The sequence below is a fragment of the Callithrix jacchus genome, chromosome 3, assembly GCF_049354715.1.
Source record: "Callithrix jacchus isolate 240 chromosome 3, calJac240_pri, whole genome shotgun sequence".
NCBI classification, from domain to species: domain Eukaryota; kingdom Metazoa; phylum Chordata; class Mammalia; order Primates; family Cebidae; genus Callithrix; species Callithrix jacchus.
The window spans coordinates 8598010-8615240 of NC_133504.1; the positions used below are offsets into that span (position 1 = coordinate 8598010).

At 43.5% G+C, this 17231-nt stretch overlaps 1 protein-coding gene across 38 annotated transcripts in view; it reads right to left on the bottom strand.

Annotated features, from left to right (window-relative positions):
- The window catches only part of TENM3 (teneurin transmembrane protein 3), a 651969-nt gene that overhangs the window by 12872 nt on the left and 621866 nt on the right, over positions 1 to 17231 (bottom strand). For all 38 annotated transcript variants that reach the window (XM_035292578.3, XM_078366209.1, XM_078366208.1 and 35 more), the window contains 3 exons: positions 10337 to 10512; positions 8836 to 9071; positions 702 to 998 (listed from right to left, as the gene is read on the bottom strand). In XM_035292578.3, the coding sequence (XP_035148469.1) occupies positions 702 to 998; positions 8836 to 9071; positions 10337 to 10512 (709 nt within the window). The remainder of the gene's footprint in view (positions 1 to 701; positions 999 to 8835; positions 9072 to 10336; positions 10513 to 17231) is intronic.

A 17231-nucleotide genomic window follows, 5' to 3' on the forward strand; every position in this document is an offset into this window, starting at 1 on the left:
AGGGAGATTGTTCTTTCCTTTTTCTTTTCTTTCTTTTCCTTTCCTTTCCTCTGACCCCGGTCAACACCCCAAGCTGCACAGCATTCAACTTAGCATTTTGCACACGTGGACCTCTAAGTCTCCATTTTTGATACTGTACACAGTTCTCAAGAACATGAAACCGTCTAAGCTAGGATGCTTACCTTTTATATGCATAAGAAAGGAATGATGCCAGAGTCCCCGAAAGTGTGGCTTTCTAAGAAAATCGCCTCTTTTGGTTAATAATGCATAAATGGGATCTACATGCCTTTTATGATGATGTTGAAGCTCTGCCAGGAACACAAAGCTGACGGCTTTAACTGTGCTAATGTAAGGCTCTCTCTTAAATGAAAGAGCTAGCACGGAAATTATTTACAAGCGACTTACATGCTCAAGGTGTAATTGTGAATGTTGTCAGTGTGTAAGCTTGGCAGGTGGACGATGTTATTGCTTGTTTGTTTACATCATAAATCACTAAAAGGGTCTCAGACAATAGAACTTAACTAAAGAGAAACTACTTTGCTAATGCAGAAATTCATCATTGCTGTGCCAATGTGACTTCCATATTGATACTTGGAATAATGAATGGCACTCAGTCATGTGCCGCTGTTTTTCCCCCTTAGTGCTCTGGGTGATGGCTGGAAGATGTTTCCCTATTTGCTGAGCATAGTTTGCAGACATACCTTTTCTAAATATGTGTAACTCCATGTTTTACCATCAGCAAAGACCCGAGATACAATCCTCCCCTGTCCGTCATAATCTACTTTCTCGCTAGTGGTGCCTCGCTGGATGCTGGCGATTTGACCTGTGGATGAATAGGTGACATTGACGGCCATCAACTTGCTGCTTGGCAGCCAGAGAGTCGGGTGCCCAGATGTGTCGTAGGCGATCCTCAGCAGAAATTTACGGTGGTCGTCATAGATCTTTTCTGTCTTTGTTGTTCGATCAAAGTCAACCGAAAGGAGGTTTCTGCCATTAACCTGTTACAACACCAACAAGATGATAAAATAAATCATGTTATTCCAACACTGGAGTCCCCAGTATTGTTTAAACACCATTTATGATGATTGATTCTCTTTGTCAGTAAATTAATTTAGCAACTTCTTGGGTACAAGTGCAAGGCAGTAGATTAACTGCTCTTTTAAAATGTTTTATTAAGCAGAAAGACAGCCTGGCATTTGTTCAAAACCGCTTCAATTAAATTTTGTAAACTAAAGCAACCGATGAGAAAAACACCAAAATGTACTTGCTTTAAAGTTTGCTCAGGAGATCTAAAAGTGATAAACACGACACCTATTCAAACGACTCAAAGCTCCTCCCCCAAAAGACACTGGAAAATAATTGCTTAGTAGATTAATCATGGCTACATTAAATGGAACACAGTAGTAAATGTGATTCTAGCCCTTTGAAGAGCAGTTAAGTAGAAGCTGGAACGCACATTACTGTACATTATTAATGAGTTTAAATAGCAGCAGGTTATAAACACCATCATTACTTTTGGCCCAGTGCTGTAACATCACAATTTTTTGAGAAGACCTTTTTCTTTGGAGAAGATCTGGTTAACATGCAGGGACTTCAGGGTCCTTTACTAGCACATATATTTGATCTGAATATTGTATGTATTTGACAAATTCAGCACCATGTGTTGTAATAGAGTCTCAGTGGCTAGGTGCCACGTCCAGAACCGTGGACTCAATCTGGCTCTTACCATCTGCCATCCGAGGCACACACAACCCAGCATTTGCTATGGCAATAGAAATGTGGTCGCGGTTACATTCTGCTTTACAAATAGTCTCCACTGTTTGCAGGCTGTGAACCTCTGAAGGGCAGAGACCACGGCCTATTCACAGCCTGGTCTTCTATAGCACCTTTGTGGGAGGGGTGGCTTCAACATTCCAAAATGCTCATTAACTCTTTGGATGGTTACAAATTAAATGGGAAAATCTTTATACAACCATGTTCTAGCTAGGACCTTCAAAATCGACAGCATCAGCTGACTGATTTTACACACACACACTCAAGTTTATATATATATATGTATACGTGTGTATACGTACATGGTATGTATTTGTGAAATTTGGGATAAAACTGCCTTTTGCATTCTATCATTGACATTAAACATGTCCCCCACAAAAATACTCCTTAAGCTTAAACTTTTCCAATGGGCTGTTCAAGGGGAGTATTGTGAAGTCCGTGATAAGCTAAAAAGAAGTGATGTTGTTGAGGGTGGGAAGCACCCAGAGAGCTGATTCACAATAAACAAGAAAGCACAGCCCTGGATAAATTTATATCTTTTTTTTTCTTTTTGAGATAGAGTTTCATTCTTGCTGTCCAGGCTGGAGTGCAGTGGTATGATCTCTGCCCACTATAATCTTCACCTCTTGGGTTCAAGTGATTCTCCTGCCTCAGCCTCCTGAGTAGCTGGGATTACAGGCACCTGCCACCACACCCAGCTAATTTTTGTATTTTTAGTAGAGATGGGGTTTCACCATGTTGGCCTGGCTGGTCTTGAACTCCTGATCTCAGGTGATCTGCCTGCCTTGGCCTCCCAAAGTGTTGGGATTACAGGCGTGAGCCATCGTGCCTGGCCTAGAAATTACATCTGAAAGTGCTATCAGCTGATGTGGGCAAAAACCCCACAATACTGTGTCAGAGCAGATAGAGTGGGGGGCACTGGCTGGGGGAGGAACCCAGGAGTCCAAAGCCTCATCTCTAGACAGCATGCCCTTGGCCTTTCAACCCCTCTGAATCTGTTTTGTCCATCTGTAAATAAAGAGGTTGGCCTAGATCCCTTCGGTTCTGTCTTTCAGTGAGTTTTATTTGATTCTGACCAGCCAGCTGGAGGCTTTCTGAGCTTCCATGCGGCAATGTCTGCACATTAGTTGCTCCCTGTCTTATGTGAATTTGTGAAACGTTATGAGTTGAGCTTTGTAGAATGCTTTGTGTACCTTGGGAAGAAGCTACTAGCTAATGTTACAAATATATATTTTAAAGTTTGTAGAAAGATCTGATACCATATTGATACATGGCATAATCAAGTTCTTCTGCTTGTATCTGCATGCATTCCACTTTTGCACAATTTAAATGGTTTTCTTAGGGTGCTTGAGTACCTGTGATTGTGTTTTGAAAGGAAAAAATACTCTGAACGTTTAGGGTTGCCTTCTTTTTTCTCCCTTAGATTATTCTGGGCTTCGGAGGAACTGTGAAAGACTGGGTAGTTTCCCGGGACAGCGCTACCACGTTATTGCACATCTGTTTGCATTTTCCTTTGCATTCACTTTAATTTGTATTAATTCTTTACTGCTTCCTGGACCCTCCTTCATCTCTGCAGTATTTCCTGTGGTTGGAGTATGGGAAATCTGAACCACAGAGTGGGTATGACGCATTGCTGTAGGGAGACAGGCATGGAGCCCCATCCTGTCATGGCCTCTATGCTGCTCTGGCTTTTTTCTTTTTGAGATGGAGTCTCACTCTGTCGCCAAGACTGAAGTGCAGTGGCACAATTTTGGCTCACTGCAGCCTCCTCCCCTCAGGTTCAAGCAATTCTCCTGCCTCAGCCTCCCGAGTAGCTGGGACTACAATCGTGTGGCACTACGCTTTGCTAATTTTTGTATTTTTAGTAGAGATGGGGTTTCAACATGTTGGCCAAGCTGGTCTCGAACTCCTGACCTCAGGTGATCCACCTGCCTTGGCCTCCCAAAGCACTGGAATTACAGGCATGAGCCACCGTGCCCGGGCCTGGCTTCTGATGTGCACTTTTGGTTTGTGAGTGTGGCTAGGCGACACGGAAATACCCAGGTCCAAGTCAGATGACACCATCAGTGTGTGGGCCTTGGACCAGCATCTGGCAGCTCTGTGAGACCCAACATCTGGACAGAAGCTATAATTTTCCCTTTTATCCAGGCAAGTACTGGATGCAGTGCCTTTCTTCCATCCTCAAACCAAAGTAATGAGGAATGACTTAGAATGTGGCTACGTTTCCCCCAAATTCCCAACACAAGCAAAGGCTTTCACTGTTCTTGCTGTTTCCAGACACAACCCACTGTTTTTCAGCATGGAAAGTTCCAGAAGATGCTAACAGATCTCATGTGTCGCACCCCTTTCAACACGCCAGGACTTACTCCTTTGGGTTCTGTGAACACAGTAGCAATCAAGGGCACTTCTGTTCCAGGACATGGTCTTGCTTCACCACGTCTTTATGACATCAGGGCAATTTTCGATCTTTTTTTTGTTATAGTCATAAATTACCAGCATTATTCCAGGATCCAGTGGCTTTTTTTTTCTTTCTTGAGACAGGGTCTCACTGGGACACTCAGGCTGGAAAGCAGTATGGTGATCTAGGCTCACTGCAGTGGCCTCAGGCGATCCTCCCGTCTCAGCCCCTTGAGTAGCGGGGACTAGAGGCATGTGCCACCACAGCAGCCTGTTTTGTACTTTTAGTAGAGACGGGGTCTCCCCATGTTGCCCTGGCTGGTCTCAAATTCCTGGGCTCAGGCAATCCACCCACCTCAGCCTCCCAAAGTGCTGGGACTGCAGGTATAAACCACTGTGTCTGGCCTTCTGATAGCCTTTTAATATCTATTTTTAATTATTATTAAAAATATCAGGTTAAGGCCGGGAGAGGTGGCTCACATCTGTAATTCCAAGACTTTGGGAGGCCGAGGAGGGCAGATCGTTTGAGCTCAGGAGTTTGAGACCAGCCTGGGCAACATGGCGAAACCTATCTCTACAAAAATACAAAACTTAGCCGGGCATGGGGGTGCATGCCTTTAGTCCCAGAAGCTCAAGGGGCAGAGGTGGAAGAATCACTTGAGCCTGGGAAGCCGAGGCTGCAGTGGGCAAAGATCGCAATACTGCATTCCAGCCAGGGCATCCCGGCAAGACCCTGTCTCAAGAAAAAAAAAGTCCACACACACACACACACACACACACACACACACTTAAATAATAATCTAAAAGCAAAACCTTATCCTAGCACTGCTACACCTCCAGCTATATACAAATGAATGTATTTGTTATATATGAATAAGAGATCACCATGAATTCCTTTGTAACGTATGCTCCTTTTAAGTAAGCATGGAAAAAATCTCCATTTTCAAAGATTGTGTCCAGCATGACTGTAATTAATCACAACATCTCTTTGATGTTGGGTGCGGGCAGCTATAGTTTCCCCTCTGGAAGGCTCGAAAAGAAGGATGCTACACGATTTTCCCAGGGAGTGATGCCAACTCATGGAATTACACTCACTTATCCAAGATGTCATGCGGCGAAGTAGGGAAGGGCAGGCTCGTCCCCAGTACACTGGGTGACGATATCGAGACTCTCGTGTCCCTGTTAGAGCATCAACTTGCTACAGGTTGTCTAGTGTTTCTGCTCCGTCAGCAGGTGCCAAATGCAGTGTGCAGTCCCACGCTAGGCCGTGCCACTCAGATTAAAGTGAGAAATAGGCCACTACGCAAATGTGACTGGCATAATGAGATTTAAATACGCCATCATATTTATGCATGCCTTTAAACACACGTTTGGCTTTCAAATTTTGAGATTTTCTTTTTTAAAATGATTCACTATGATTTTTTTTCTCTAAGCTTCTGAATCTGGGCAGCTTTAGGAGATGAATTTTATTATTAGAAAACCATGGCAATTTTTTGTAACTGATTGATGGCTGGTTCTACAATCCAGTAGTGATAAAACCTAGGAATATTTACCAAATATTATAAGGCATAGATAAGCAACTGCTATCTAGGTGTATGTTTTTTAAACGAGCTACAAACAAGTAAGTACAGAATAATTTTGTCTTTATTCTGCTTCTTTACATCTCTAGCACAGTTTTTTTGTGCTTGTTATGTTCTTCTGTGTCCAGCCTGTCCCCTAGGGCACCGCTTCATAGAAATGCTTTTTTACATTGCTGGTTTCTTACATAATTTTTCCTTTTCTACTTCCTACCTTTTTTACTTTTTAAACTCATATATATTGCCAGGTGTGGTGGCTCATGCCTGTAATCCCAGCACTTTGGGAGGCTGAAGTGGGTAGATCTCTTGAGGTCAGGAGTTTGAGACCAGCCTGGCCAACATGGCAAAACCCATTTCTACTAAAAATACAAAAATGTAGCTGGCATGGTGGCATGTGCCTGTTGTATGTAGTCTTAGCTCCTCAGTGGGCTGAGGTATGAGAATTGCTTGAACCTGGGAGGCGGAGGTTGCAGTGAGCCAAGATCGTGCCACTACACTCCAGTTTGGGCAACAGAGCTAGACCTTGTCTCAAAATAAACTAAACAAACACACACACACACACTGTACAGACAGAGAGAGAATTATATTTTTATATCTCCATTTAACCTATTATTTCTAGTGTTAGATTTACAGCAGTCAAGCATTTGCAAGAATGTGCTATTCATACAGCCCCTCTCTTAGGAAGATCCAGATGCAATGACACAGAGAGAATTCATATTGTAAGGTTGGCTTTCCTCATTCTTTCATTTATTGGATAAATATTTGAGTGCCTACCATGTGACAGGCACATAGCTAAATTTAGGCCAACAACGTAAAAATGAACAGAACTTTCTGCCAGGAAATAATGCAAGGTAAGAGAGGAGGCATCCTCTGTCTCAGGGAAGAGTGGAAGAGAAATGGGGGGCCCTTCAGGCTGATTCTCACTGTCTTGGTGGGCCCAGGTCTTCCTCTTCTCTATTTGGCAGACTCCAGGCTCAGTCCTTAAAGCAGATTTTCATATAATCACTTTCTCCCTAGCATTTCTCTCTTAGAATCCATAGAGGAATGAAATTAGCAGTCAGAGCTGGCACATCCAATCTTATCTTGAAAGTAAGAAACCCTCCCTTGTGATCTTGGCATTGTCTCTCTGAGAGCAATCAAACATATCAGCTGGAAATCTCCCTTCAGTGGGATGGCACAGGCCATTTTAAATAGTGTATTTTCTAAAATGTCTTGCTGAGGCATTGTGGCTCTGCCATTTAGAAAGAAACTGACACCCAGGCCTGTGGCACGGACTCTTCCTTCCTCAAGTGTGGCATTTTCTTCATTTAGGATTAGGCAGAGAACCAGGGACTTAAGATTGGGTTTCCTCTCTTTTCCTCTCATCTTCCTAAGTTCTTTTTATGTCTCGCAAAGCAGTATTACAAAGAAACAAAAAGTACAGACTTATTTATAATCTGTCTCCAAGAACAGCGGGCAATTTGTTATGTGGTCAGTTTCCGGACGAAGTATTTCCTACTCCTCCCTCTTTCCATTGAAATCTTCCTATCCAGCAAGCTCAGCGGCCCTTTCCTATCCATCTGGTGTGTGAGTAGAAGAGACTATCTGGGTCAGGGTCACAGAATATATAACAATGCCTTTTCTTTTCTTTTTTCTTTTTTGAGACAGAGTCTTGCTCTGTCGCCCAGGCTGGAGTGCAGTGGCGTGAACTTGGCTCACCGCAACCTCTGTCTTGCGGGTTCAAGCAATTCTCCTGTCTCAGCCTCCTGAGTAGCTGGGATTACAGGCACCCGCCACCACAGCTGGCTGATTTTTGTATTTTTAGTAGAGACGATGTTTCACCATCGTCTCAAACTCCTGACCTCAGGTGATCTGCCTGCCTCAGCCCTCCAAAGTGCTGTGATCACAGGTGCCAGCCACCGCGCCTGGCCTATTTTCAAAATACTGTCACATTATCTCCTTTGATTTTTCTAACAACTGTGTAAAACAGAGGCAATACAGAGTAAATTTCATTTACCTGGAGTACAGCTACATATATCCACCCTATCTATCTTTTTATGCTATTAGGTAAAAAATATATTATCTATATCATAATACAAATATCATGATACAGATAAGGAAGCAGGTTCAGAGATGTTGTGATTCTCCCATAAGGTTTACTGTTAGCAAACAGTGGAGCCTCATCTGGAAACCTGTATTTCTTTGAACTCTAGGTAGATGCTGTGTTTTTGATATGCAGAGTGAGAGGGACAGATGAAATCTATGTCTTTGTGTCTTTTGATGAAGTTCTGGGTCTGAGAACAGGTATGACGCTGTGTGTATGCGTGCACGTGACCCCTGCTCCAGGACAGTTGAGTAAAAGGAGGCCTGTGAACTAGCCTTATGTTTGCAGTGGCCTAGGGCAGCAGGGACTCTGGGAAGCAGCAGTGAGTAGAGGCCGCAAACGGGGATGCAGGCAGCAGCAGCTCCCGGGGCTCAGCAGAAGAAAGGGCAGCAGCTGGAGCTCCCTTTGGGAATAGATCATGGTTCTATTTTTTTTTTTTTGAGATAAAGTCTTGCTCTGTTACCAGGGTGGAGTACAGTTGTGTGATCTTGGCTCACTGCAACCTCCACCTCCCGGGTTCAAGTGATTCTCTTGCCTCAGCCTCCTGAGTAGCTGGGATTACAGGCGCCCACCATTGCGCCCAGCTACTTTTGAATTTTTAGCAGAGATGGGGTTTCACCACCTGGGCCAGGATGGTCTTGATCTCTTGGCCTCATGATCCGTCCACCTCAGCCTCCCAAAGTGCTGGGATTACAGACGTGAGCCACTGTGCCCAGCCAAGACCATGGCCCTGGGAAAGTGACCAGGAGCTGGTTTCTGTGATCATTGTTTTGCCTTCAGTCCTCCTGATCTCATTCTCCCCCTCGTGTCCTATGACCTGACCTCCCTCCATCCTCCCTGGCGGCACCTGCCAGTACAGGCCCATGTGAGATTGGAACTACACTGAGCGTGCTGCTCATACTCAGCGTAGACATGGCAGGTGAGCAGGAGATGCATCCTGCCCTCAGGGACATCTGCACAAATCAGAGGCCTGCATCTGTCTCCCGCTCTACAACATATACGTACCCTGAGCTTGCGACCAAAGACATTCACTTTCCCTTGGGCTTGCTCTTTTCGGAATCTCCATTCCACCAAGTTTTGACCGTTCTCACCGGGCAGAGTCATGTTTCTTTTGGCAACGGTTGGATTAGCGGTGCCAGCCAGAACGTGCGGCTCTGTTTGGTAGTGTGAGTCCAGGCCACTGGCGTAGATGATTCTAAGGGAGCCATCATAACCAATCTGGTAGCTGTTTCTTAACTGATCTAAAGAGCAAAAAGCACAAAACATGAACTATTAGGTATGCATTAAATACTTGGTCCGTTGTGCAGTTAGGCGTGATGTGAATTTCTGAAAGTTGACTAGGAATAAGGAATACTTAATAATGTCCTTCCGGAAAGAACCAAAACAACTTTGATCTCTAGCATTTCATGCCGTCAGAGGTTTGGCTAAATATTAAAGACAAAGTTTAGGGGATTTAAAGTCTTCTACTTTAATAGACTTATTTTTCTCATTTGCTTGATGAAATGAGAGCTCGGTCTCCATCGGGTGTTCGTTAAATAAATATTTTGTAAAGATGCACATATGTGATCTTTTAGGAGGGTGCTGTGGACACCTTCAAGGTCTTAGAAGACTTCCTTCCCCTGTATCTTCTGTCAAAGATGCTTTGAAAGGATGAATATACATATTGAATATCAGAAATAGAAAGCAATATTCCCTCTGAAATTGACTTCAATAAGGGAAGACATTTTATATTTTATACAAAAAAATTCATACTGTAGACTGCTGCCTCAAGTTAAAATTTTGAAATAATATAGGACCATTTGGGGAATAAATGAATTCAAGCAATAGCAGTTTCAGATGATTACTTCATGGAACAGGTGAAAAAAAAAAGGAGTCAAAGAAGTTTAATACAGATTTAGTAATTATTCTTTTGTGACCTCACAATTACAAATGTCATTGTGGACAGGCTTTTTCACATTTAGAAAGGAATGTGGCAGGAGGTTCCATTATGGAGATATGGTATCCACATGACTACAGATGGAATGAAAACATGGAAATTCCAGGCATCACATAAACACGTAGCTGGATTTTGGGATAAAATTTCCGTGATAGGCAGATTAAAAGCATCACATATGGATTCAAAAAGTGCTATGTTTCAAACTACTATACTTAGATGACCATAAGAGAACCTGCTCTGGAAAACTGTTAGGTGATGTGAAAATGGTCTGATGACACAGGTGAAGGGCTGGGATGAAGTTGTTTTAATATATGGGAATGGAAATCGACACTGTTCCAAGGTTGACAGATTATTTTGTATGTGGTTTTAAAATATGTCTATATGAGTAAATAAATATTACGTGTACACCGTAGATGAAGTCACTAGCATTTCTAGAGGTTTATATTTTCACCTTCCCTTTTCTGGTTCACCTTGGAAAATGGGTGTTGCCACATTCTGTCTGGGTGCTGCTGCATTTTAACTGGGTGCTAGTGGTACATGATCCATTTAAAATTATGCTTCTGTATTTACCTTGAACCATGGTGTAGAAAGAATCGATCGAGGACAGATTTGAAGTGATGCTGACATCTTCTTCTCGGCTAGATGACTCGATGTCCACTGTGATAGCCTTGTCCATGTCCCCATGCAGGTTTGTGACCACTCCAGTTGGAAATGTAACGTTTGTCAGACGACCTTCACTGTCATAGCTAAATACAAGAGGCATTAAGTCTGTAAAATAGGAAACTGCAGTTTCTTCTGACTTATAAATACAATGTGTAGCAATATTGGCTGCACAAATTTGGAGGAGTATTTGTCTTTGTGCATGAGCTATGCAGTGTGAGTTCTTCAAACATGCTTTGAAGTAATCAAAAACCTGTTTAACACAGAAAAACCTCACCGGTGAGAGCACAAGTAAACAGACCAGCTCTCCATCTCAGCACGTGACGCTTTGAAGTGTGACCAAAATCCTCCTGCACATCTAATTTGCTGTTTCAAAGGGAACATGTTTGCTGATATTAAATTCCTTAGTATTCCTTCATATTTTCTACAAAGTGGATTTAGTTCACTGTTAGCTGAGTTCTTAAAGATTTACTGACTTACTCCCTCCGCAGCAGTAAGTACAGTATGTTTACGTCCACGTGTGTATTTGCATATGTAAAGGAATCCTTTTAGTATCTTCACACATCTTCAACAAATTAATAAAAGAAGAACATTTTAAAGACTTTCTTATTTCTTAGTGATTGACATACTTTATAAAGGTAAATTAACTTGAATGCTGCCAGTGGTGATGATGACCCATCTTGTCTACAGTGATGTTACAAGATTGGGTGATACCTTGCATGGTGATTTACTATGTTCACTGAAATGAGATGCAATATTTTCTGACATTTAATGATTATTTGTTTTATTCCACACTTCTTCTTTTTAGCAGACAAATATGAGAGGAATTTATAATTTAAGTGTCAAAATACATTTTAAAAGCTGTTCTGTGCTCATAAATATGCATCATAGATACAACATTTGACGGAAGAACTGAAGTTCTGTGACTTTTCCATTTGTGGCAGCACAAGAGAAAATTTCAAAAATGACAGTGTCATCTGAAGAAAGAAAGAAAAAAGCAAAATTCTGGATGAGACTTTAGGGGTTTCCTTGGGACAACAATATACTAAACGTCGAATTTCAGATTGGATCGAAGGCTGCTTCACTAACAAAAGCTTCTCAATGAAACGGAGACTGGAATCATGTCCTACTTGAAATAAGCCCAGACACAGAGCTAACAGAGAAACGATGCTATGAAAGTCAGGCTACCAGGGAAGGGAAAAAAGTGAAGGGGGATCGTAAACATGGGGCAACACAGGACCGAGCAGCGGAAAAGATACTTACGTGGTATTTTAGAATAAAAGGATAGACAGGTTTTTTTTTTTTTTTTTCAATTTCACTTGTGTGTGAGATAGAGAGTTTTTAGTAAGACATTCATTTTGAAAAATGGTGTTGGTAATTAGGATAAGATTCTAGGTGAGACAGAGAAGACTCCGCCAGGACAATGATATAGTAGAGAGAGGGAAGAAAGAGAGGAGGAAGGCGAGGGAAAGAGGTCTGTTCTGTGCCCAGGGATGGGCTGATCCCATCACTTCCATGGCGACAGTATCGGTCAGATTGTGGGTTTGACTGACGTGATCTGACAACGTGCCACGCTGCTCAGCCAGCGGCAGGAACGGGCATTCAGGAGGAGAAGCCAGGGATGGGGACGCAGAGAAAGCAAATGCACCATTAAGTGGAATCATTGTTTAGACTCACAAAAGGCAGAGCTGAATGTGTCTTCCCCACCAACTGAAATGCCTCTAGCAGAGGAAAACATAAATGAAAGAAACCCAACAGAGTTTATTGCTGTCATCGCTGTTTTGAAGAAAGGACTGCTTTTGAAGAAACAAGCACGCACTGGGTTATTTATAAAGCAAGCAACGCGGAATTACAGAAGTATCGACAAAACCGGCCTAAAGTTCTGTCGCTAAGTTTGGCGTAAGTCTTGGAGCACATCACACATCTCATAGCATGAGGTGAAGAACGTGCCATTGGGTTAAAAAACTCCATGCCCTTTCGAATGCCTCTACATAAAAGAATCCCGTATTGCATTATTTCCCCCCCCATTTCAGAGATGGCCAATGAAAATAGGATGGCGTTTGCTGACTTGATCTGGTTCTCACTCTATCTCATGACTGGACCGTAACTGGAACTTTTGTGCAGCTGACCCCAGGTCCATTAGCCCTTCTGTAAATCACAGGGCCTGATTTAAAGCCGGGAACTCTAGCTTTTGAAAGATGGCACCACCTGCGAGCAGCTTGCTGATTCATTCTCCTCTGACCCTTTTTGACCCTTTTGCTGGTTTATATTTTCTAGCCCCATTCAATCCGAAGCAGAAACTTCACCTTTCTCCTGTAGAAAGCATTTCTGCAAACTCTGCCTTTGCTCTTTCACTGGCTTACCACTCATTCCATTCCCTGCTGGGCAGGCATTCTGCATCACAGGATGCTGGGCACAGGGAGATGTGGCCCAGGAAGCTGAGCGCTCAGACTATCACCTATTAGCCTTTGGTTCTTTGGAAAATAAAAACACAAGTAACCTTTGTAGGTAGCACAGTTAAAATGACAGAGGGTTAAGCTGGGATCTTAGTGGCCCAGTTTCACACTTTAGCCCTGGAAGTTCTGAATTTGTACCTTCCAAGGAGTAGCTGAACCTCAGTGCAGGCACCAACAGCGCTGAAGTGTTTGCACAAGGAAGGCTGCTCTGGTGTCAGGGTCCTCGGAGCTCCGATCTAACTCGGCACCCGACAGCTTCGGAACAGCCTCTGTGCCAGCTAAAGTGTGAGGATATTGTGAAAACAAACAGTAGAAGTCTGGGAGAGCAGAGGTCACGTACGTGACAATTTAACTATTAAAAGTGAGTGTCCCGCGAGGCTACCGCTTACCAGAGTGAGCAAAATGAGCGAAGTGTTCATGCTGGCATAGCTGGGGAGCAGCTGCACCAAGGTGGGGACCAAGGGCCGGGAATAGAGGCAGGGGGCTGGGTAGGGCTGGCAGGGCTATGGAGGAAGAGATCTGAGGGTGCAGGGGCCCCACTGAGGCACAGTGGCCAGCACAGAATTATACTGGAGTGGAGTCTTGGGCGGATCTCCTCACTGAGAATATGAGGGGCTGAAGGTTTTAAAGAAAGCGAGGTTTCAATGAGGAACCTAAGGTGGGGGTGAGAGTGGCTCCCTGACTTGCCAATTTTACAAACCACGAAAAATATCAGGGACCAACACAGGGAGTTTAAATTAAAAACTGCCACCTGTTACCCCATCATTTCATAAACAAAGACCATTTAAACATATCAAAGACAGGCAGGACCCTTTTGCTCAGTGAGTTCTTTAAAAATGACTTCTTTTTTTTCTTCTGACACCGAGTCTTGCTCTGTCACCCAGGCTGAAGTGCAATGGCACATTCTCGGCTCACTGCAACCTCCACCTCCCAGGTTCAAGGAATCCTCCTCTCTCAGCCTCTCGAGAAGCTGGGATTAGAGGCGCCTGCCACTATGTCTGGCTAATTTTTTTTTTTTTGTATTTTTAGTTGAGACGGGGTTTTACCATATTGGTCAGGCTGGTCTTGAACTCCAGACCTCAGAACTCTGCCCGCCTCGGCCTCCCAAAGTGTTGGGATTACAGGAGTGAGCCACCATGCCTAGCCAAAACTGTTCTTTAAAAGCACTGAATAAAGCTTTATGAAAACATTCTCCCCATCATTATTTTTCTCATTTCAGTGTGGATGAGTAAACACGTTTTCACAGGTTAACACCTATGTCAACAGAAATGAAAAGAAGATGGAAAGACGTTAAAAAATGACCCAGGGATGCTGACTAAGGGAGTGAAAGAAACTAAGCCTTCAAAGATGACTCTCAGGTACTTCCAGAAACGCAAGGCTAACTCTTCTTTACCTGGACAAAAGAAGAAAACCAATGCAACCAGAAAGAGCCAACTATCCTCTGAAAGACTCGAACCCAAGGTCCTAAAACAGACCTTCCCAACCAGACAGGGCTCTGGGCAGATCCTCTGCTTATTTGCCCGCCTAACGGAATGCGGCTTGGCCTTAGTGCTGAACTGGCCCTGCCCAGCTTGTAGATTTGAGAGGTGGTTTTCTTTTATTAGCTTTTTGAATGTGCAATGCAACAGGCTCCAGGGAATTTGAATAGAACATCAACTTCATGCTCTCCATTGCGCTCCTCTGGACTTAGCCTCATAGCTTCAAATTCATCACATAGCACATTCCTTCCTGCTCCTGCCTGACCCCTCTTTACAAAGGACTCTCCCTGGAAAAGACAAATGTCCTCAGGCTCTCCATGACCTACCACTCGTTCACTGATGGGATGCCCTTATTTAATGCTTATCTACTTGTTCATCTTTAATTTGGATTGTATGTTTGTCTAGACTTGCTGTTTTAGCCTTTGTGGTATATTTTTAAATCTCTTTTTTAAGTTTCCTAAGTAGTGGGATTATTGACACATGCCTCAGAGGATCCCAGCCTCAGTCATTCTCAGCTGAGAATGCTATATTCAACCTGACATGAAATTTTCTCTCCCCGCTCCCCTTACAGACGTGAAGCTCCCAACTCTTTCCTTTTCCTTGGTTATGTCTCTCAGGTATTTATCTTCCCATTCCCAGAGCCGCCCTAGACTTTTTAAATGGGTCTATCTGCCTCTTCCCATACTCACTGATACCAAATCAATCTTCTGAAACACCACGATTATAATACCTTCTACTTAAACATCTTCAGTAGATACTCAACGGAGAGAAAAATCGACTGATTTAGACTGTTACCAACCCAATGTCAATAGCCTATTGATATTGCAAATTTATTCAAGTGGAAACAATTTGCAGTTCTCGAAAACTTTCTTTAAAACTTGACAACAGGAGTATTTATCGTCTTCGGTGCTTCCCGATAAAATGATTTATTTAACCAAAGGTTATGTTTTTAAAATTATCTTCTACTTTTGAGAAAACTACATAGAAATCAGAGCACAGCTTTAGAGGAGCGCATACAGCCATTCTAACTCTGGGGGTGGGCTCTTTTGAGGAGTGACGTGCCCTTTGTCCCTTCCGAGGATTGTCCAGTCCAGAATTCAGCCTGACATCGAATTGGTCTGTCTCAAAGACGAGACCAGCAGGCTGTTAAAAGTATATTGGCGGCAATGCCCTCCCCACACCTCTGTCTTTTCACCTACAGAAGCCGGAATGAGAGTCAGTGAAATGTAACTGCTTTCTCTGGTCAAATCCAAGCCTGTTCTGAGCAGGCAAGACAGTAGCAGAAGCTAGCCTTCATTCTGAAGGCTTCAGATGGGATAAATGTTCAAGTTTCCTTATGAGTGGCCCTTCCTCGGCATCCTCCTCAGCGCCATCCCAGAACTAGCCTGCACTGAGAGCTGCTTAGTGGGGTGCATGCGTTTGCTTTCAGACTTGAATCCCAGTAAGAACTCCCATGAAAGACTTAATTGGCCGGGGGCGGTGGCTCAAGCCTATAATCCCAGCACTTTGGGAGGCCGAGGCATGTGGATCACGAGGTCGAGAGATCAAGAACAACCTGGTCAACATGGTGAAACCCCGTCTCTACTCAAAATACAAAAAATTAGCTGGGCATGGTGGCGCGTGCCTGTAATCCCAGCTACTCAGGAGGCTGAGGCAGGAGAATTGCCTGAACCCAGGAGGCGGAGGTTGTGGTGAGCCGAGATCGCGCCATTGCACTCCAGCCTGGGTGACAAGAGCGAAACTCCATCTCAAAAAAAAAAAAGAAAGACTTAATTAACCCATCTTTCTCCCACTCCCGCTCGCTCTCTCTAATGTATATGTGTGCGATGTGTATATATGGCATAGACAGTATATATACATGTTTATATAACACACACACACACACACACACACACACATTATACAGAGGGACAATCTTTTCTTCCATCTAACACAGTTTAGGCTCAAATTTCCTTCCATAGTTTAACAGCCAACAACAAAAACAAAAAAATCCCCTCCATCTTGTCTTCAGTGACCACGACGCTTTTCCCGCAATGCTCATTTCTAACGGCCTCTTATCTGTTGTGAGGTAAGGTGGAACAAAATTACTAACCCTGTCATGACTAAACACGTAGACATAAATCACTCCTCAATCCTCATTGCTGAGGAGGGACACGTGCACAAACAGCGAACGTCGAATGGTGGGCTGATGCGGACTCTGAATGGCAATAATGTGACTTCTAACAGCAACGTCCAAAGAGTTCACATTTAAGTCTTCTGGGAAGGACCCTGTGGTTTATGTATTTTAACAATTATCTCATCGACACATCATAATCTGTAGCAAGGTAGTAAGAAATCCTTAAAAATCAGGTTCTGGATAGAAAATGCTTCCATTACCAAGGGAAGTACAGCAGACAGCCTATTCCCACACCATGACACCAGCTGATACTCCATTGACTGCCTCCTACATATTATCAAAAATGACAGGGAAAATGCAAAAGAAGAAAGACAAAAATTATTTTACATGAGTCTGGTCTCAGTGCTAAGGGGATCTTGATGAGAAAGGGGTGAGAATTGTATGGGGTGGGGGTGGGTAACCCCAATGTGAATTTCTCTGTTGCTGCTGCATTTGATTAGGCGGTCTTGCTGATGGGGCGAATTCTGACCCGTGCCTTGCTCCATAAAACCAGAAAGGGTAGCCATATGCAGTCAAGCTGTTATTCCTTTTTTTCTCAAACACCCCAGACAACATGAGTTCAGAGGCATGTAGACAAGGGCAGAGCCTTCCCCACTCTCTGGTCCAGCCCTTTTGAACACTGAGCATAGTGATAGATGGTCACAGAAATGACATTTTCTTCAAGGATCAAATTCAAAAATAGTGACCCAATGCCT